At 41.5% G+C, this 21,902-nt stretch overlaps 1 protein-coding gene across 1 annotated transcript in view; it reads right to left on the bottom strand.

Moving 5' to 3' along the window:
- Window positions 1-20,824, bottom strand: part of MAP7D3 (MAP7 domain containing 3) — a 33,277-nt gene extending 12,453 nt beyond the window's left edge. Inside the window, exons 1-9 of the mRNA XM_044911916.1 lie at window positions 20,715-20,824; window positions 13,619-13,717; window positions 13,437-13,520; window positions 12,187-12,350; window positions 8,599-8,713; window positions 7,979-8,083; window positions 4,738-4,833; window positions 3,124-3,249; window positions 6-190 (exon numbers count right to left, since the gene is read on the bottom strand). Coding sequence (XP_044767851.1) covers window positions 6-190; window positions 3,124-3,249; window positions 4,738-4,833; window positions 7,979-8,083; window positions 8,599-8,713; window positions 12,187-12,350; window positions 13,437-13,520; window positions 13,619-13,717; window positions 20,715-20,775 — 1,035 coding nt within the window. The 5' untranslated portion in view covers window positions 20,776-20,824. The remainder of the gene's footprint in view (window positions 1-5; window positions 191-3,123; window positions 3,250-4,737; window positions 4,834-7,978; window positions 8,084-8,598; window positions 8,714-12,186; window positions 12,351-13,436; window positions 13,521-13,618; window positions 13,718-20,714) is intronic.
- Between the last annotated feature and the right edge of the window lie 1,078 nt (window positions 20,825-21,902).

Raw genomic sequence — 21,902 nt, 5'->3', positions numbered from 1 at the left:
CTCGCCTCGGGGGCCGCTTCCACCCTCGCCTCGGGGGCCGCTTCCACACTCACATGGGGGGCCGTGTCCACCTTCTCCTGGGGAGGCCCTGCCATGGCTGCCTTGCGAAGCACTGTGGTATTCTTCAATTCGTCACTGCTACGGCTACGCAAGGGCATGTTTATATACTGGATTAAAGTACTGTGGGTGCCTGTGGGTGAATGAGGACAGAATGAAATTGCATACGCTCAGAAACCGGACAAGACAGAAATGCACCACATAACAGTATAAGAACAGGAAGAGAAAAAAGAGAGACTATGTTCATTAGTAAGTTGCAGGAACTACCCACAACACAAAAGTGTTTAGTGAAAAGGAACCCAGACAAGGGACAGAAGCATCTCGAAGTTGGTTACTTCAGAAGCACCACCATTAAGAGGTGCTGTGAAAGCAACAATCCACTACAGATGAAAAGAGGATGCTTCTCCAAAGTTGATGTTTGCAATAAGCCAGTTCTCTTTTAATCATACTATGGTTTTGAATGATTTTCATAACACAAGATATTCAATACTTTTAAAAAGTGATCTAGAACAACTTCCCCAGGGCCAGAGATCTTACCATTTCAAGTGATTATGTAAGAAACTCCATATATGGCTATTTTAATGTAAAAAAAAAAAAAAAAGAGCACTTTCTCCCCCATACTAAAAACTATAATAAGACATTAATCAGAATGGGCTAGATTTTCAAGGTCTCTTCCATCTTTAACAATCTAAATATTTTTTGCCTAATAAATGGATAAAAATGGTAACACTTAGTACCAGCAGAGGAGGAAAGAAAGTGATAGTACCAATGTTGAGAACCAGGCAGCCCCACACTGCTGGTGGGGTGTGGATCTGTGTATGCTCCTGGTAGGAGGGATTGGGGCCCAGGCAGCCCCACACTGCTGGTGGGGTGTGGATCTGTGTATGCTCCTGGTAGGAGGGATTGGGGCAATAAGGCATCAAAAGCCATTAAAAGGACCTATTTTTTGTTCCCACAATTTTACTTCTAGATCTATTCTTAGGAAAAAACCAGACATGAAAACATATGTAATAAGGTTACTAAACAAAACTATAATCCAAATATTCAACAGGAAATTTAGAAAATACTAAGGCAGTCATTCACAGTAATAATATACAATTTCTAGACATAGAAAATGGTATATATATATATACACTTTTAAAAGAATTTATTTGAGAGAGTGCCTGCACACATGGGGGAGGGGCAGAGGGAGAGGGACAAGGAGAATCCCCGCTGAGTGAGGAACCCAATGCAGGGCTGGATCCCAGGACCCAGAGATCATGACCTGAGCCGAAGTCAGATGCTTAACCAACTGAGCCACCCAGGCGCCCCCAGGAAAACGGTATATATTTAGACAAAAGCAGATCAAAAAAACAAAAACAGGTTACAATCCCATTTTGTGAAGAAAACATATAAACAAAATATTCAGTTACCAGTGAGTTACTGGGATAATAAGTTACATTTAAAATTTTTTCTACACTAAATATTTATTGCTTGTATAATAAAGAAAAGTATTTTTTAGAAAGTATTTGGTGGTAGCTTTTGTAAGACTTGGTAAATTTGTCACCTCCTCTTTAAATCTGAGTGGTAAACTTTTACATGATCTCATCAAATAATCAAAATAGAACAAATTACCAAAGACTGACTACTCATGAATAAACAATTTGACTGACTTAAATTTTTTAGTCCCCCACTTTTGGTGGAAAATGTATTTTATTGACATATCTATACGTACCTAAACAGTCACATTATTTAACACTGACAATCTGTGCTACAAAAAACATATTAAGTATAGGTATAGAAATTTAAGATTAAATATTACATTTTTGATGGAAGTAAGAGATTATTAAACAAGAATGAAAGTTAATACAAGAAATATCTTACAGAAGACTGGGGGAAGACTGGCAGAAAATAATGTGACATACATATAACAGGGCAAAAACAAAGTCAGGAATCTGAACCAAAACAAATAAAGCTGCACTACCAGAAAGTCTATGATAGCACTGTAATTTATTTTACTAATCATATGAATATGAACAGAAAAAAAATAAAAGAATAAAGGTGGTGGGATAAATTCTGGAAAGAAAAAAGTGGAAGAAAAAAGACAAAGAATGATGGGAATAGGGTGCCTGGGTGGCTCAGTTGGTTGGGCGGCTGCCTTCGGCTCAGGTCATGATCCTGGAGTCCTGGGATCGAGTCCCGCGTCAGGCTCCCTGCTCAGCGGGGAGTCTGCTTCTCCCTCTGACCCTCCCCCGTCTCATGTGCTCTCTCTCTCTCATTCTCTCTCTCAAATAAATAAATAAAAGAATGATGGGAACAGTGCATTTGAGCTCTCCACTACTGAGGACTTCTTACTACCCACAGGCATGTCTAACACTCTATGTGACCTATAAGTGAGAAAATCCACATAAACCTGAAGATGGGTTTTATTTTACTAGCTATTAATAAAAAGCTGAAGAGCAGCTCAATGTCATTCTTCCACATTTTAGGGAAAAAAGGAGGGTAGAGTAGGAAACTTTCTCCCTTGATATTATAAAAATTTTTGATACTCTTAACATCCAGTACCTTTTACTGGATGGCACACTGAAGCACAGGTCAAGAAACCCATCGATCTTTAAACATTTAGGGCTGAGGCACATGGGTGGCTCAGTCGGTTGAGCATCCAACTCTTGGTTTCAGCTCAGGTGATTATCTCAGGGTCCTGGGATTGAGTCCCGCGTGGGGCTCCCTGCTCCACGGGGAGCCTGCTTCTCCCTCTCCCTCTGCCACTCCCCCTGCTTGTGCTCTCTCTCAAATAAATAAATAAAATCTTTAAAAAAGTCTTTCAAAAAATCATTTAAAAATTTAACCACCACCACACCACAACTACCTTATCTCATCCTATCAATTAACTATCACCCAGATAACTAATCTACCATGCCAGAAGGCATAAAATAAATATGCAACAAAAAATGTTGGGTAAAATCAGTCATCTGGAAACTACTGATTCAAATTATTTTTATGCCTTACTGCAACAAATCAAATGACATACCTGCTTTTTCAGTGCAAAAACTAACACTTTCAGGCTTTCTGCCCTATGCCTGTTACCTGGAGTATCTTTCCCGGGAACTGACAAAGAAACAGCACTTTTGCTCCTGGCTATTGATGCTTTTGTAGGGACAAGCAGGCGAGTGATTAAATCATTCTCCCGAAGACTGGTATACGGGTGACGAGCTAAATGAGGAGAACAAACAAAAAAGATTCAAGTTGAGGTCTCACAAATAAATGCAAAGCAAGAAAGAGCAATGTGAACTGCTGCAAATGAGAACTTTCCCAGCCTAAAAGTAGAAGCTACGAAAGCAACATATATATAATGGGACTGAACACCGCCACTGGATCAGACTGCCTTGCTAGGGAAGAGAGCACCTGAAGTAAGGGTCAAAGGCCCTGGCATACACAATAACCCCAGTGAAGAAATCTAGGTAACTATATCTAAACGAAGCCCTATCCAATGTATAGTCTCTACAGAGGAATTCACGTATGGAGAAAGAAGTGATATGTGACAAAAAAACTTTGGCGTGGATTTCTACAGATATGCCACTGACAGTCAAAGTGGTCAAGTTCATTACCAAAAACTCCAAGGGACTGGCTGAATTCTTTTGTTAAAAGTGCATCTTGTAAATACCTTGCTCCAAAAGTTTTTATGTTCCTAACGATCCCTGTGACAATGGCATTTGTTATAATAGGATCTGACCTGAATCAACAAACTGGAGAGTATTCTGTAAGTGAATGGTTTGGTATAAAACAAAAAGCAACAGTCCTGTTTGGCAGAGAAAAGTTGTGGGGGGGGGATGGTGTTAGAAAGAAACTACTTTAAATAAAGAACTACTTCAGGGGCGCCTGGGTGGCTCAGTCAGTTAAGCATCTGCCTTCGGCTCAGGTCATGATCTGAGTCCTGGGATTGAGCCCCATGTCGGGCTACCTGATCAGCAGGGCGTCTGCTTCTCCCTCTCCCTCTGCCCCTCCACCCCTGCTCATGCGCGCTCTCTCAAATAAATAAATAAAATCTTTAAAAAAAGTACTTCAGTAATAAGTATGAAATTTTGTGTATAATAATCAGCAGTGAAAACATGCACAAAGGTTAGATGTGGGTAATGCTATGAAGCAACACAGCAAAGCTTTGAAGTTCAAATTATGGTCAATAACTTAAGACCTTCTAAACACTAACTGATGAAATGTTTGTGAAGAGAATCAAGTCCTCCAGCACAAATCTTTATCTATACCAACACTCTGTGATCTAGTCCCTCAGCTTCATTACAGACTTCTTGCTCAGATGACAGCAGAATTATAAATTCATTTAAGGACAGACTCTTGGCTTCAGCCAAATAAGTATGGCATCAAAGGACATTTTTTAGCTAAAGAAGGGATATTCTGGCTTCGAATTTTAGGAACGACTTCTCAAGCAACCAAATGTTGACATAGATCCTTTTTTGAGAGAGAGAGAAAGACAGAAAACGCGGGGGGTAGGGAGGTGCAGGGAGAGAAAATCTTAAGCAAGCTCCAAGCTCAGCATGGAGCCCAACTCGGGACTCTCTCTCTCAACCCTGAGATCATGACCTGAGCCGAAATCAGGAGTCGGAACTCAACTGACTGAGCTACACAGGCACCCCAATAGATCACTTTTAAACCACTATTTAAGACTGGTACTTAGAAATAACTAACCAGTTGCTTTTTCTTCTACTTGTACAGTTTCTCCAGGTGTCTGCAATTTGTTAGATCTTCTATTCAAGGATGAGCTTCTCTTCTTCTCTATTTTTTCTGGAGATCAAAGGCAAAGGAATATTATTTTTTTTTACAAATTATTTAAATATATTACTTCAGGAGTGAGTCACTCCTCTTTTCAAACATTTTTTATCTTCTCTACTCTTGATTGTAAAAATTTAAATTTCAAATCTTATGTAGAGATTCTACATCCCCAAACTTAAAACTAGTTTACTCTTTATCTGGAAAATAAAATTAGGAAAAAACCAGTTAAAAATTAAGAGGACAATGTCTAATACTACCTGACAAAATCAACATTCCCAAATTGGGAATATACAACTTTTAATTTTGGACACAATCCATGATATCTATTACTAAAGTAATGTATACTTTAGTTATAATGGTTATTATTTTAAACAAAAATGATCATTAACTTTTGGCACAGATGGCATTTTAGCAAGCTAATGAAAAACACAGTTTGTGTAGACACTTTGCCACTTCACTTGAAATATTCTGGCTCAGGATACTGAGGAGTGTCTACTTAAAGAATAACTTCTCTTTTGGGAACCTATAAATTAAATTGGGGACCTGTACATATTGACAACATAGCATCATTTGAAAACTCCTGAATTGATAATGTAATTAAACAGCATGAACCAGAGGTATAATGAATTCAATCATGTGATTAAATCACACATCCTTTATTTTCATACTGCAAGTAATGACAAGATAGTGTGAACAGTTATTATGAGTCAGCAATGAGCAGAAGAAAAATAGACAATTTGAATCGGCCAAGTTTTAAAACAGGGCTACTTAAAATATTACAGGTTATTAGATTATGAACTTCATTTGAGTGTGAAATGTTCATCTCTCTGGATCAAACAGGTTTCATTTCAATTTGCAGAGATTTTACAAAGGTAAGCCACCACCAATACGGATTTTATTTTCCCTGACATCATTAATTACAACATTCACTGTTTCAGAGTGTTCAATATACTGTACCTGTAAGTTATTTCAAAGTATCTTCCACACATACCTTCTCGTATTAAAAACTAGTAAAAAAATCATTTAAAAAGTTACTTGGAATTGCTCTTTCAGTGTAACTTAACTAATTATCCTAAAAGTAATCACCTGTTCCTCTTCTTTACAAGTCTCATTAATACAGCATGAGACCTATTAATAAAAGCATACTAGCATTTGCTCATTATATTAAAAACGTCATACACATCTGTGGAAGAAATATTTGCTAACTCCTCAAAGCAATTAGATAGTGAAACAGAGTGAATGCTTGTGAAACAAATAATATATATCAAAATGAATGTATATACATATATAAAATGAAGGTATATAAATACAACATTACAATGAATGCTATCTAATTTTTCTAAAGGATTGAACTGGTGAATAATAAATTAATTTCATTATATGACAAGGAAGGTGCTAGAGAAAACCTTCCCACATTAACCTACAAATGAACCCAGGCTACACATAAGTGCTCTGGGAAAGTCTATCGAGGGTTAGGGTGATAAGTGGATCAACTTTTGTTAGACCATTAAAAGAAAAATTTGATAACCCCAGATGGGGGGGCTCCCTGCTCAGTGGGGAGTCTGCTTCTCCCTCTTCCTTTGCCCCTCCCCCCACTTGTGCCCTATCACCCTCTCGCTTGCTCTCAAATAAAATCTTTAAAAAAATATTTTTAAATTCAAATCGTAATTATGTCCTTTTGTTTTCAATTCATAAGGCACTAAAGTGGGAATGATGTGGAATATGTTTGCTGTGTCTTCCTCCTGCCAAGATCACTTCTGTTTTTGCCTCTGGAAAGGATTTTTTTTTAATTCATTGATGGGTATGGCTGCCTAATCCATTTCAATTATCAGTGGGAAGCACCATGCACAACAAGCCAGAAATGGTCACTGACAGTCAGGTGAAGGATTTTTTTTTAAAAAAGGAACACTAATTAAAAGGGCAAACACCGGGGCGCCTGGGTGGCTCAGTTGGTTGGGCGACTGCCTTCGGCTCAGGTCATGATCCTGGAGTCCCGGGATCGAGTCCCGCATCGGGCTCCCTGCTCGGCAGGGAGTCTGCTTCTCCCTCTGACCCTCCCCCCTCTCATGCTCTCTCTATCTCATTGTCTCTCTCAAATAAATAAATAAAATCTTAAAAAAAAAAAAAAAGGGCAAACACCAGAAGCAAAAGGTTATCTGAGGTAGTCATAGTAGATAATCTCTTTGTCTTTTCAAGAACACCACATTCGCGGGGCGCCTGGGTGGCTCAGTCGTTAAGCGCCTGCCTTCGGCTCAGGTCATGATCCCAGGGTCCTGGGATTGAGCCCCCCATCGGGCTCCCTGCTCGGCGAGGGGCCTGCTTCTCCCTCTCCCACTCCCCCTGCTTGTGTTCCCTCTCTCGCTGTGTCTCTCTCTGTCAAATAAATAAAATCTTAAAAAAAAACCAAAAAAACACCACCACATTAGCACTACAAAGAGTTTTAAAGTAGAGGTTAGCAACGCTTTGCTCATTAAACATGGGTACCACTTTATTTGCTTTGGAGGAAAGCACAGGCTTATTATTGAAATGTGCAATTTCAACATCATGATCCATCTATCAAATGACCAAAATATAAACCATAAGCATGACAGAGTAAAGAGCACTGAATTTCTTAAGGTCTTAACTCTAAAGCCAGGAAGGTAATTACACTTGCCTGTCACCTCTACAAGGTTGTCACGAATAAACAAGTATGACACATGTGAAGCAGATCAACCTGTCCACTGCTGTATATATGCTAACATTTCCCTTAAATGAGGTGATATTCGTAAAACTTAATGGAAACTGAATTACCAGTCTAGCTACTCTCTAGGAAAAAGGATTTCATTTACTGGTTAGGTACACTATGAATCACTTTTATAAGAAGTTATTGTGCCAGGTAATGGCAATGTCTTTTGGTCAAAATATGTTTCAGTTTGGGCTACCTGAACTCAACAAACCCCTCTGATGATTCATATGCAAATTATGAAACAAGGATTAATACTGATGAAAATACAAAATAGTAATGATCATCTCTATCTACTATAAAACAAGGTGGTGCTCTTCTGAAATACATCTAAATGTTCCACAATCTAAAGGATAAGTGGTACTGTGAAAAGATATAAAAAGAATTTATTTCATTGGTTTAAAATTCAGCAGAATACATGAAATAACTACTTACTCTTTGCAATAGAATTTTGAAGACCTGCAGATGACACAGACGTTTGTTTGTGTAAACCAGAAGTCTCTTGTTCAAGTTTTTCAGTCGATACAGAACGTGTATTAGCTGAAAAAAGATGTAATATTTACTGTACTCATACTTAAAGCATCCTTAGCTGAAACAAAGTATGTTCATGATGTAATTCTATGGAGTATGTGCATTAATTAGGTGCACAATATTCACTGTCATTCCTTACAAATAATATAAATTTGAGTTTTAAGAAACTGTAGAATTCTGTCCATTTGTAGGAAAATTTAGAGTACCCTCAATAGTAAATGGGGCAGACTTATTTTTAAAATAGGCACTGGATAAAGCTGTATAAAGCTTAATCATTTTTACAGAGATTACAAATTTAAATGGTAAGATTTTGGATATACTGGATAAAATGATAATAAAATTTCTTCTGCAGTTTTACATGACATAAATTTAAACATAAATTTACTGTGCACACCACACACATGGCAGCATTTTCACTTAAGATACAAAGCTCAAAACCTTGTTGTAAATGCAACCTTGCAGCAATAGCCAATATCTAAATATGAACATGAATGAACTTAAAGTTAAACAGTGGTATTAATTACCAGTTTTGGTTTCTGGGTTCATGGATGTAGAGCCTTCCCATGACCATCTTTTTTGACGATGATCAACACGGTTGCTCCGTTCCGATGTCCGATAGAGAACAGCTTTAAATCTCTCCTATTTAAAATAAATGCCAACAAATTTTTACACATTCATTATATTGGTTAGTATAATTTAGATCTGTGGATTAGAAAACCAACCCATTACCAAATTTTTGTATCAAGCAAAATTTGGGGGGGGGGGGCATCAGGTAATAATTAAAAATGAAGACCAAAAAAAATAAATAATTGAAGATCATATTTCTGGTATCAATCAATGTCAATGCTTCTCTTAAATAACAGGCTTTAACCCTGTGGATATGAATTGAGGAACAGACTGTGCTTCCCTCTACTTATAGCATTAGGAAATTAATTAATTCATTAATTCATTAATTTATCTGACAGAGAGAGAGAATGCGCACAAGCAAGGGGAGTGGCAGGCAGAGGGAGAAGGAGAAGCAGGGAGCCCGATGCGAGCCTCAATCCCAGGACCCTGGGATCACGACCAGAGCCAAGCAGATGCTTAACCAACGGAGCCACCCAGGTGCCCCTGTGGTATGTTTTTTAAAATACACCTTAAGGGGCGCCTGGGTGATGCAGTCACTTAAGCGTCCAACTCTTGATCTTGCCTCAGGTCATGATCTCAGGATCATGGGATGGAGCCCCACACTGGGCTCTGCGCTCTACATGGAGTCTGTTTGGGATTCTGTCTCCCTCTCTCTCTGCCCCTCCCCCTGCTCACTCTCTAAATAAATAAAATCTTTAAAAAATAAAATAAAATACACCTTAAATTCTTTGTAGAATCAGGCAGGGAAAAAAATCAACTAACACACACATAAGTGAAATCTATGCCAGAATCATCTATAATACCCATGTTTCTAACATCTTAAATTCTAGTGATAATAAAGTTTAAAAGAAAGATAATCGATGTGTCTGTCTTGACCTCAACTTTATTTTTTTTAAATTTTCTTTATTTAAGTCATCTCTGCATCCAACGTGGGACTCCAACTCAGAAGATCAAGAGTGTCAAGCTGGCTCCTCTGAATGAGCCAGCCAGGTGCCCCTTGACCTCAACTTCAATTGCAAGGGCTCAGGATAATAGCTGTTCAACTGTAAACACCACACTGTGGCAAAACAACCCCACTGCCAGAAAGAGGCATGCCTGGTTTTCCTTTCTGATATTTCAAGTCCTTGTGCTGTAACAGACCGTGGACTATACTCAGGTAAGCAATCAACGGCAGGGCCAGGAGGCTTTCTATTCTTCCCTGACAAGGACCGTTTCATAGCAACATCATCCTTACAATGCCCTCACCATTTCTCTGAGGGAAAAGATAAACATACTAGGAAAATGGAGAGTCATCCATATCCTCTGAGGAGAAAAGCAACTGCAATTCTTAAAGTAAAATGTACCTAATGGCAATATTTTACAATTATATTTTTTAACAGAAAATAAGTTGCTCAAATTACTGAAAACCCAGAAAGTATAATAAAGACTGAAAACAGTGATTCGTCTTGTGTTATTGAAACATTTCTGATTCGTAAGAACCCTATGCCCCTGCTTCCAAATGCACTGGCCCTCTGTGCTCTCAGGTTCCTCTAGCATCTGTGGTTCCTACAGGTCTCCTGTCCACACTCCCCCACTCCTCGGCACCACCCCTGCTCTAAGGAATCATTCTCTCTCTATGTGCAGGCTGCTCACAGCGTCCCATGGACCCTTCCTGCTCTGTCGGGGACCACCCTCCCTCCACCACACTAGTTTTGTGAGGCTGATTCTCTTTTGCCCCTTTTCTCCTTGTCCCTCTGCCTCTTTTCTCCCACCACACCTCTGGCTCCCTCCCCCTCTGCAGTGCCCTTTTATCACATTTTCTCTGGGATCTCTCTCAGGTTCCTCTTTCGCTGAGACTGCCTTTTTTTCTCTCGGTCCCTGGGAGTCTCTCTCCTCCAGGGACACTGTGCAGTGTTCTGTTTTACATTCTTTCAGTCTCTTAGTTCAAATCTCTCTATCTCTGGCCTTCATGCTCTTCACCACAGAAATAAATTAAGGAGCTCTTTCACAGAGGAAGATGGCAAGTGATAGAAATTCTGAACGAGAGTTCATCAAATACTGGAATATGAAAAAACAGCATAAACCACCATAGAAAAAGGTACAGAAAGAGAGAGAAGGGACAGTGGACCAGGGGTGGGGAAGAAATAGCATGGGAACAGTCCTAGAATAAGGAAGAGCCACAGATGGGGCAGGGGCTGGGGGTGAGGTGTGTTGAGAGCAACTATGTGCACAAGGAGAAAGAGTGAGCCCCGCAGAGAAGAAGCCTCATGGGGACAAATGAAACCAAAAAGAAAGGACAGAAAAAGAAAATTTAAAATTAGAGCAACAGGGGCACCTGGGTGGCTCAGCCAGTTTTAAGTGTCTGACTCTTGGTTTCAGCTTAGGTCATGACCTCATGGATCCTGAGATCCAGCCCTGTATTGGGCTCCAGACTTGGCAGGGAATCTGCTTGGAGAGTCTCTCCCTCTGCCCCTCCCCCAACTCGTGCTGCTTGCTCTCTTGCGCACACTCTAAGTGAATCTTAAAAAAAAAAAAAATAAGAGCAACAGAAGAAAAGAGGGAGAGATAAAAACACACATACTGAGAGAATAGGCAGAAAGCCCAAAGATGGGGGGGGTGGAGAGAGAGAGAGAAAAAAGCTAAGACAAAGAGGAAGGAAAAGTAAGGCGCCTCAGGCTGAAAAAGGTCACAGTCAGCAGGAGTACCAGAAGACAAAGACTTAGGGACCCTTGAGAATCACTGGAATAAAGCAAAAGAGAGAATGCCAGGAAGAAAGAGAATGGTGTCCCAGAGACCATGGCAGATTCACAAGGAGCCAAGGATCCTCAGAATAAAGTAGTGGAATGACCTACAGGAGAAAACTCTGGTGTCAGAGAGCGTCAGAACAAGACAGCCTTTAAATGCCCAAGTACGGACACTAAAAGACAAACTGACTGAAGAGGAACAGAAGGGGAAAGAGAGGGCATCATGAAGGCAGTGACTCATACCAACAGAGTGCCAGACACCAAAAGAGTCTAGGAAGGTAAAGAGAGAGGCAGGGCCCCAGCACAGCAGGGAGGAAGAGTGCGCCGGGCAGAAAGGCAGGGGAAGCCAGATGGGAGAGCAAGCACTGTCATCTGACTGGCCTGCGCTCAAGTCAGAGAAGACCCTGTGAGAAGTAAGATGGGGGCCTATCGAAGGGTCTGTGAACATGAGGGCGCTGGTATAGAGCTCAGAGCAAACCCTGGGCCTCGACACCAGTGGGCCACATCCCGGAGGGTGGAAGGGCTCTCTTCCGGGGCCTGTGAGGCTCCTCTTTACCTCAGCTAGCAGGTCGAAACTCAGGGATCTGAGAGGACAGGGACAAGAGGCTCTACTGCTGAAGGGAAGAAGAGAGAACTGGGGCTGGGTCCTTTGGGGGGAAGGGGGGGGGCAGGAAAGGCAGTGAAAGGGTAAGAAAAAAGTATTCCAGTGCCAGGCTACACCGTGTGGCATCTGATTAACAGGCTAGGAAACATGTACTGTACCCTTTCTTCCTGTAATTTTTGTTTCCTTTTTTCTTCTGCAGATATTCTCCGCTGCTCATCCTTTTCTTTTTGTTCTTTCAGTTTTCGTTGCTTCTCTTCCATCTGTTTTTCATACTGGATCCTGGACTTTCTTTCTTTTTCAAGCAGTTGTGTTTCCTTATTAGCTGAAATATTCCAAATACATTTTCGAGGTGTAAGAGCCAAGAAAATATTTAAGTTTTCCACAATCCACAAAGTTATTATATCGCCTTCTCTTTCTTAAAAATAACATGACCTATGCTAATAACAAACGATTACATTATATAAGTGAACGAGAATGGCCACTAAAGAAGCATTTGCACTGGGTGTTCATTTAACTCCAGAGAACAGAGATGGCTTAGATGACCCTCATATCCTGTCCAAACGAAAATTCCAAATTAAAAACAAATATTTTCTTTCATGTGATATTTCCGCTGATTTGAGCTGAAGTTAAACCCCACCAGATTAACATGCTAAATACATTAAAATGAGAATTAAAAAGAAAACACATGGCCAGAATGTTCTTTTTCTCCTTCTACTAGGAAACTTCTTTCAAAGGCCTCAGCTATGCAGACCGTATTTAAGCATGCCAGTTTTACATTCACAGAGTTCGACACCACACTTGGAACAGCATGATGTTTTCCTGTGTCAGATTTCCCCTCACTAAAGCCTGGAGAGCATCTATGCAGTTCTAAAATACTCTCCTTAAGAGCTCCAGGAAGAAATAACTCCTCACCAAAACAAAGACAAATGATATCCATTTGAGTAAAGCTGAGCACAAGTTTTGTCAAGGGATTTCAAAGGCCAGAGAAAAATGGGTAGTAGTTGAGAAAAGCATTCTCTTGAGGTGTAAAAAGATTATTCTTTTAGATCCTAATTTACACTTGAGAAGCTTATGTTAGGATTATTAGCAACTTCATTTTCCTTTTGAGAGTCATTTTTATTGAAACCCCATTCTGCTTGTTTCTATAAATGTTGAAATGTTCAGACCTTAGTTTTCAGAAAATTAGAGATAACAGAAACTACTTCAAAAATTAAACTAATCAAATATTTTTCATAGGCCTTCTTTATCTGCCTTAGTATAATTATTGAATCCAATATAATACATCCTAGAAAAAATGTAATCTATGATATAAAACGGATCAGGAAAAGTAGATAAAATCACTTTGAAAATACGTAACCTTGACAGAAAACTTATTCATTCCGATTTTTTAAAAAAGTCTAAAATATACCTTCTTGCTGTCTGGTCTTCTCTTCTCTACGTTCTTTTGCCAACCTCTGCTTTACAACACTTTTAAGCACGGATCCATCGATTACTAAAAACAAAAAAGGAAAATATAGTAAGGCATTAATAGATCTGATTTTAATGACATGACACTCTGACATCTATCAAAAAACATTCTAGAAATTACACCTGGTTTAAAAGCTGATCTTATATTTGCAGACTGAGATGGAAGGGGGCAGAAACCACTCTGACTCCGTCTTTCTTCAGCAATGGCGTGCGCAGCAGCAACTAGAATACAGGGAGATAAAGGGAAGGGACTAGATACTATGAATACAAACAGCTAATACAAGGGGAGACAAAGCTCCAGCAATCATCCTTGATGATACAGGATAGCATCTCTCATCTAGAAGACAAAATCATGACAGATTAATTCAGGTCAACAACAAAGCCATATTGAGTTCCTGTGATGTTCAACAACAATTGAAGAAAAATTTAAAGCTGTTTCTTGTGGATGTGCCAGCCTATCTGTGGACTTAAAAGAGAGTTGTTAGTGGGAGTGGCAGCACAAGCTTGTGGATGAGTAGGAGCTAATGATTAATAGCTTTCAAAAATGCCTCAGACATTACACCAAGTACTAGAAAAACTGAACCGGGACAGAATTGGAAAAATTGTTTTACCATAAACTGAGAATTTAGAAAAGACTTGGTGCTTACGGATCTGAATTTGGAAGCAGAAGTGTCAACAGTGAGATCCTCAGAGATTGGGCCCAATATTAAAAAGTACATTTATAAATTACCTAGATGTGGGGTTTTCTTCACCTACATTGCTTTAAAGATATTAGCAATGCTTGCCTTTCCCCACCCCCAGTCTCTGGGGTGGAGGCCCAGGCATTTCCAGTTGCTAAAAGCTCTATTCTAATGCAGGGAAAGTGGAGAAGCACTCAAGGAATTTCCATTGAGATAGTATTATTCTAGGTAGAAAAATGTCAGGCAAACAAAGATAAATTTACACATGCCTTGTAAAACAGGCCCAAAAGTGGTAAATAACTTCAATAAAAGTGAAATACAAGATTAGGGGAGCACAATTTGAGGGAGAGTAAGAAAAACAAATGCCAGGATGATACACACACCAATTATTATAGGGGATTCCTGAGCCCTTTAATTCCATTTATGGCTGTATCTAAAATGCCCCACAATGCTGGGCATCTTCAGGAAGATCTGGAGATTAACACTGAAAACTCTCCTCTACCTTTGTGAAAGCACAGGAAATATGCCCCTGTAATACTGCACACAATTCTGTTTTCTATATATCAAGAAAAAATATAACAGTTGAAGATGGGCAGTTAAAATAATTAAAGGAACAGAGTAGCTGTCATTGTCCTTAAAGAATGAAAGGACTCTGAGATGTTCCTTGCCACTGAGGAAAGATATCTGGGAGTCATTTTACAGTCATTTTACCTTGAAAGTGATGTCATAATTGCTGCCATAGGGACCACTATTTCCAAAGGGAAAAAAGAATTTTTTTTTTTTTTACCCCAGAGACCTAACAGCTCAGATAATCCATGATTTAGCTAAATTTGAAGATTAGACTCTTCTCAGCTTCCTTCAACTACCAGCAATTTTGTGGACCACAGATTATCCTCTGAATTTGCATACTAGTATGTTAGGAACAATTCTTAAATATAGTTTATAAATTAATTAAACCCTCCTACACTCTCTCCCACTTGTGACATCTCTATGTGAGCACAGAAAAAACAACAGTTGGTTTTGCACATTCCGTTTTCCTGCTTAGAAGTCCCAAAGAAAGTTCATATTTTGGCACAAATTACCTGACCATAAGGACAATTTCTCTCGAAAGGTACAATTTTACCATATTTAAAGATCTTATTAAACAGCAGTAACCTCAGAATTAGCTGTGGTAGGAATAATGAACTAAATAATTTAAAGGTTAATGTGGTAATAATATCAAATCTGATTTTTAGAACTTCATATCCAAATTCCCACTGGCAAGAAATATATTCACCAAAAGGACAGGCTCTAGAAGTTATTTAAAATGTCCAGGCAATGAGAGAAAGGCTTTATGTCTGAACTTTGAACAGAGTATTTTATTCAACTCCGTTGAATGAAGGAATTCACTTACCATTCATTTTAAAGCTACAGTAAGGTACAGTTTAAATATACTACAGTTATTTCTGTAGTTCCTATACTAATTCTGAATCCCAAATTAAAGTTAAAAGTTACCTTTTGCAGGGCCCCTGGGTGGCTCAGGTCATGATCTCAGGGTCCTGGGATGGAGCCCTGCATCCATTCTCCATCCGGCTCCCTGCTCAGCGGGGAGTCTGCTTCTCCCTCTCCCTCTGCCTCTGTACCCCCCCAGTCATGTTCTTTCTCTCTCTCTCAAATAAATAAAATCTTAAAGAAAAAAGTTACCTTTTGCCTGGAAGTTAAGAAAATGCATAGAGTTTATTACTAAAACGGAAATATGAACCTTAATCTATATTTATGGTACTTTCCTAAAAATTGCTATAACAAATAATGTGTATCACCTCACCATTTACGAAATTCTTTTCATTTGTATGACTTCATTAAATTCTAACAATCCTATATTTTTTATAGATAAGAAAAACTGAAGCTAAACATTACTTTCCCAGATCACACACGTAGTAACTGGTGAAGCCAGACCTTGATTCAATTGTAGATTAAGAAACAACTGGGGCGCCTGGGTGGCTCAGTTAAGCATCTGCCTTCGGCTCAGGTCATGATCTCGGGGTCCTGGGATCGAGCCCCACATCAGGCTCCTGCTCAGCAGGAAGCCTGCTTCTCCCTCTCCCACTGCCCCTGCTTGTGTTCCCTCTCTCACTGTCTCTCTCTGTATTAAATAAATAAAAAATAAAATAAAATAAAAAAAAAACGAAACAACTTTACTTCTTATCAAGGACCAGACTGTACAAAACCCACATTAACCTTTATACGACTTAGTTCTTTATTCCCACCTCTGCTACTTCTAAAGTTACTTCTGTTTAAAACATCACAAAGAAGGAATCGGGCGCCTGGGTGGCTCAGTTGGTTAGGCGACTGCCTTCGGCTCAGGTCATGATCCTGGAGTCCCGGGATCGAGTCCCGCATCTGGCTCCCTGCTCAGCAGGGAGTCTGCTTCTCCTTCTGACCCTCATGATCTCTCTCTATCTCATTCTCTCTCTCAAATAAATAAAAATAAAATCTTTTAAAAAAAAAAATCACAAAGAAGGAATTAAGATCTAAATGCTGACTCAACAATAAGTAAATGAAATATAGGTGTTTTGGTTTAAAACAGACTTTGAAAATACAGCAATGCAAATATTTTAAAATAAAGCACTATATGCTGTGACTAAGAAAGGCCTAAATTTAGAAAAAAACATGTGAAAGACAATTCAAGTAAACCATTCTCCTCCTAGGAGGGGAAAATTAATTAAAAACTCAATCATCCTGGATATCTAGCCCAATAAAAGCCTCAGAATGAAATGAACCAAAAATAGGCACCATTAAAGATGCCAAAGTTAAAGAATGCTTTACATTTAATAGATTTTTTTAAAAGATGTCATTGAAATTTTGAGGCTTCTTTTGGAGATAAAGCATTTTAGCTCATTACCAACTTCAATATAGTGGAAATTTCTGCTTCTCTCTGCCAGCCCCCCCCCCCCCCCATACACACTGGATCTGTGTCACCAGGGCAAGTTAAACACAACAAAGGAAGAACACTTTTCCGTGACAACTAGTTCAAGTACGGTAATAATCTTCCTAAAGCTGCACAATCACTTCAAAATGCTTAATCCCATGAGATGCCAATGATAAATACTCATCCCAATATTTATTCAGCAATTCTGTTGTCTGCCACAGCTGTTGCTCTTGATATCACTCAGAATTCAACATAACATCTGTAGCCCCACTTCACCATGATCCATCTTCCCCAAGATCCTTTCTTCTGTACTCATTAGAAATATTAGATCACATAAACTAGTATTTTTATTAGGTAGCAAAGGGCATAGATTGCAAAAAATGACTGAAAGGTTTTTTTTTTAATGGAATGGCTATGATTGTGGCAGAGAACCACTATACTATGAAACTAATTGTTACAGATTAACAGATTTAGTGCTACTCACTGTTATTTGGAAAACAGAATAAGCAGCTGCGATTGCCACAAACTCCTATCATGGGCTCCTGCTGGATATAGTGCACTGGGGGGGTCTAGCAGTAGACTGTTCCAGCAGCTCAATACCTGACCCCTCTTCCCACAGCTGCTGGCTCTGTCCTAGATCCACTCTCATTCAAAGCTGAGCATTTGAGAGTGGCATAGTCCCTGGCAGATCCATTCCACCCATACCAAGGATCTCTCCTCATGGCATTAGGACAGTCTTTAGGCAAGGAAGAGGGTGGGAAAATACTTTAAATTAAAAAAAAAAAGGGAAATCAAAGATATCTGCAATTAGGGGCACACAAAAATAAGGCAGATTCATGTAGTTTTGCCTAAAACAGCAACAAAGTCATAGGGCTGAGAGAGATTTCCTAAAGATCCCTAGATCCAATCCAAAGATAGCATGTCTTGGGGCACCTGGCTGGCTCAGTCAGAAGAGCATGAGACTCTTAATCTCCAGGTCCTGTGTTTGAGCCCCATAGTGGGTAGAGAGATCACTAAAAAATAAATTTAAGACAAAACAAAAGGGCGCCTGGGTGGCTCAGTTGGTTAAGCGACTGCCTTCAGCTCAGGTCATGATCCCAGGGTCCTGGGATCGAGTCCCGCATCGGGTTCCCTGCTCTGCGGGGAGCCTGCTTCTCCCTCTCCCACTCCCCCTGCTTGTGTTCCCTCTCTCGCTGTGTCTCTCTCTGTCAAATAAATAAATAAAATCTTTAAAAAAAAAAAAAAAGACAAAACAAAAAACTCCTCAAAGACAGCATGTCTTAAAGTAAATTACAGATAGTTTCCTACCATTCAGAGCTATCTACAGTGGAATGGCTACTTGGAAAACTGTTAAGCTATTAGAATACACATTCAAGTTGTAGAAGCTGCCCAGGATTCTATAGCTAGGACTCTGGGTGCTGGACTTGAGAACCTTAAGGTTTCTCCAGCTCTAAAATTCTATAATGATCTGACTCAATCTTAGTAGCGTTTTCTGTATTTGTTTAAAGTATTCTGAGTAACTTACCCTAAACTTAGAAATTACTTGTGAATTTAGAAAAACAAAAAAGGTGACAAGTCAGTGGCAAAGTTTCTTATGCTCATCAGGTTGAAACATTCACATAAATTATCTTAAAACAATCATATATAAAAATATAAAACACATGTTTTGTTAAAAGAAATGTATTTTGGGACACCTGGGTGGCTCAGTCAGTTAAGTGTCTGCCTTCCGCTCAGGTCATGATCTCAGGGTCCTGGGAACGAGCCCCACATCAGGCTCCCTGCTCAGCGGGGAGTCACTTCTCCCACTCCCTCTGCTCAGCACCCACCCTCCTCCCCCGTCATGCTCCCACTCTCCCCCTTTCAAGTAAATAAAAATTTCTAAAAAGTGTATTTCTTCAGTATGCTACAATCTTAGCACAGTGCTATGCACAGAAAACATAATTCAATGAATGTACATAATTCTTGCACCTGAGAAGTTATTTGTTCAGGGACAATGTTTTAACTCTTGGAGCCAGGCTCCCAGCAGGAAATAAAATTGACCAGATTAACAGATTCAGGGCTACTCACGGTTATTTGGATAACAGAATAAAAAGCAACTGTCACAGTGGCATTTCATTTGCCACAAAGTGGCAAAACATTTCAATGACTCCTTGTCCCCTTCAGGAAAATGCTGAGACCATGAGGGCAAATCTAGTTAAAGCTGGTACTCTGTGAAAAGTCTAACATATAACATGTGACGTTTTCAATTCCTAATAGGAAATGGGCAGCAAGGAGTCAATTAGGGTTCTGGGTTAAGCCCTTTTTGCATGACTAAGTTTTTGGCTTGAAATACTGTGAATCCAATCAACTGTCTCATACAAGATTTAAAAATACTTCACAACATTCAATACCCAAAAATGCTTGGGAGGGGGGTTATCCAGAATGTTGGTTACTTTAAATCACTGAAATAAACCAACGGCAGAGAGCCTTAGGTGTCAACAAGCAATAAAACAATCCGAATTTACTGCAAACTCTGATTCTCAAGGTAAAGAGGAAAGTGTATTTGCTTCTGATACGTTGGGAAGTTGATTCGAAGTAATCTGAAGTGACACAAAGCCTCCCCATTCGCAGCCAATTTTCAACTACAAATGAAAAAATCCCTAAGGATTTCAATAAAATCACTTAAGATCGTCTTATTCTCAAGTTCATAGTAATAGGAAACTAGCCTGAGAACAGCAAGTAATCTCCCAAAAGCGAGAAATACCATTTCCCTCAGCTAGCGGAGCAGTCTCCTGGGCTAAGCAATGCGTTGCCAAATTTTATAAAATTAACGATTTTAGGGGGGAAAACATTTTGGCGTTGGGACCAGTTTAGAAGAAAGCACACTGAAGTGCTGCTTCCCGTTCACTGAAGCCTAGGGTCTGCAAGATGTCCCACGGAAGGTGACATCTTGGCGAAGTCATGTGCTACAGCAGGCAAATCAGGAGCAGCGGAGAGGCAAGTTTCTTCCAACTTCAAAGCAACAGCCCCCCAGGGCTCCGTCCTCACCCGACACTGACCGGGAGGGTGCGGCAGATTAAGCCCTTGGGAGAGGCAAGAACTGCGACCGTGGGAGAGGATGCGAGCGCGAGCGCCCCGCGCAGACGGAAAACTCCCGGCTCTCGGAGCCTGCAAGGGCTGCCCCAGCGCGCGGGGTCTGGGCGGGCGCCCGCACATCCCGGGCTGTGGCGCGTCCGTTCGGCGGCTGCGCGGGCGTCCACCGCCCCCCAACGGCAGGCGGAGCTCGGGACCGTCCGCGGGGTCCGGGGTCCCAGGCCCTTCCACCAACCCCCCCCCCGCGCCCACAGCGCCCGTTAGTTCCCTCGCGCCCCGCCCGCGGGGTTCCGCCGGTGGCGGCGACCATTGGGCCGTTGGCGGGGACTTCGGCCGTCGGTGGTGCCGGCCGGCCGTTCCCCCCACCCCCGTCCCACAACGGTTCTCTCTCCCGTCCAGGGGAACTCCGGGGCGGGTGAGGAGAGGACCGGACGGCGCGAGGCCACCCCGGAGTAAAGTTTTCTGGCGCCCTCCGCGCCGCTCCAACGGTCCCCGGGGCCGCGAGAAGCCCGCCTCCCGCGCCGGCCCGAGTTCCCCCGGGAGCCGCCAGGCCGCTCACCCATCCGTTCGCGCATCCCCCTCAGGGATGTGCTGCCGCCGGCGCCGGCACGCTCCGCCATCTTCCGAGCAGCCGCGTCTGCAACCGCTGGTGGCGCTGGAGGCCCAGTGCGCAGGCTCCGGCGCGGCCGTCTGGCCGGCTTTGGCCGCGGCGCCGAGGGGCGGGGCGGGGCGGGGCGGGACCCGCAGATCCGCCGCGCCCGCCTGGGACCCGCAAACTCTGCAGTGCTGCTCCCTGCGCACCACGTCCTGACCTGCTGGGCAGGGACCTCCTGGTCTAAAGAAACCCTCTCGTACGTTCCATGCTCTCCTCGCAACCCTGTGCGGGGAGCCAGCCAATCATCAGCCGGCTTGGCCCTCCAACATTCCTTTTTTCCTTTCATCCCGTCTGCATAGCAACGCAGTTAACATTCCTTCCTTTCTTCATTTGTTCCTTCGTTCCTTTAGGGAGCATTATACTGAGTGCCTGCTGGGTGCGCTTGTATCCGGAGTTTGCTAGTCTTTGAGACACTACAGAGTGGCCCAAGTTAGGGGGAAGAGGCCCAGAGACAGGCTGGGGGCGGGGAGAGGTTCCTGTGAGGTGCTAGGGGCTCAATCAAGAGTAGAGCCTTTCTTTAAAGTGTTGCGAAATAGGGGCGCCTGGGTGACTCAGTCGTTGAGTGTCTGCCTTCGGCTCAGGTCATGATCCCAGGGTCCTGGGATCCAGCCCCGCATCGGGCTCCCTGCTCGGCGGGAAGCCTGCTCCTCCCTCTCCCACTCCCCCTGCTTGTGTTCCCTCTCTCACTCCCCCTGCTTGTGTTCCCTCTCTCACTCCCCCTGCTTGTGTTCCCTCTCACTGTGTTTCTCTGTCAGATAAAATAATAAAATCTTTAAAAAAAATAAAGTGTTGCAAAATAAATCATGACACTGTTAGATCTCAAAGTTGCATGAATTATCTCTAGGGTGTTTGTGGGTCTTCACAGTGAAGGAGAGGGCTTACTTTTTTTTTAAAGATTTTATTTAAGGAGAGGGCTTACTGACATTAATCTCTCTAGGTTTTGGAGGAGGCCCTTCAAGATTGCACAATGTTTTTCCCATTCACAAGGAAAAACTTAATTTGCCTGATGCACGTTTGAGGGGCAGACATCACTTCCTGGGTGCTCGCCTGTAAAAGGTCGAGTCACCCCTATTATTAGTGTGGTGTGGCACA

The sequence above is a fragment of the Neomonachus schauinslandi genome, chromosome X (assembly GCF_002201575.2).
Source record: "Neomonachus schauinslandi chromosome X, ASM220157v2, whole genome shotgun sequence".
Taxonomy (NCBI): domain Eukaryota; kingdom Metazoa; phylum Chordata; class Mammalia; order Carnivora; family Phocidae; genus Neomonachus; species Neomonachus schauinslandi.
The sequence above is the reverse complement of the archived record's forward strand: the minus strand, read 5'-3'. Positions and strand labels throughout refer to the sequence as shown.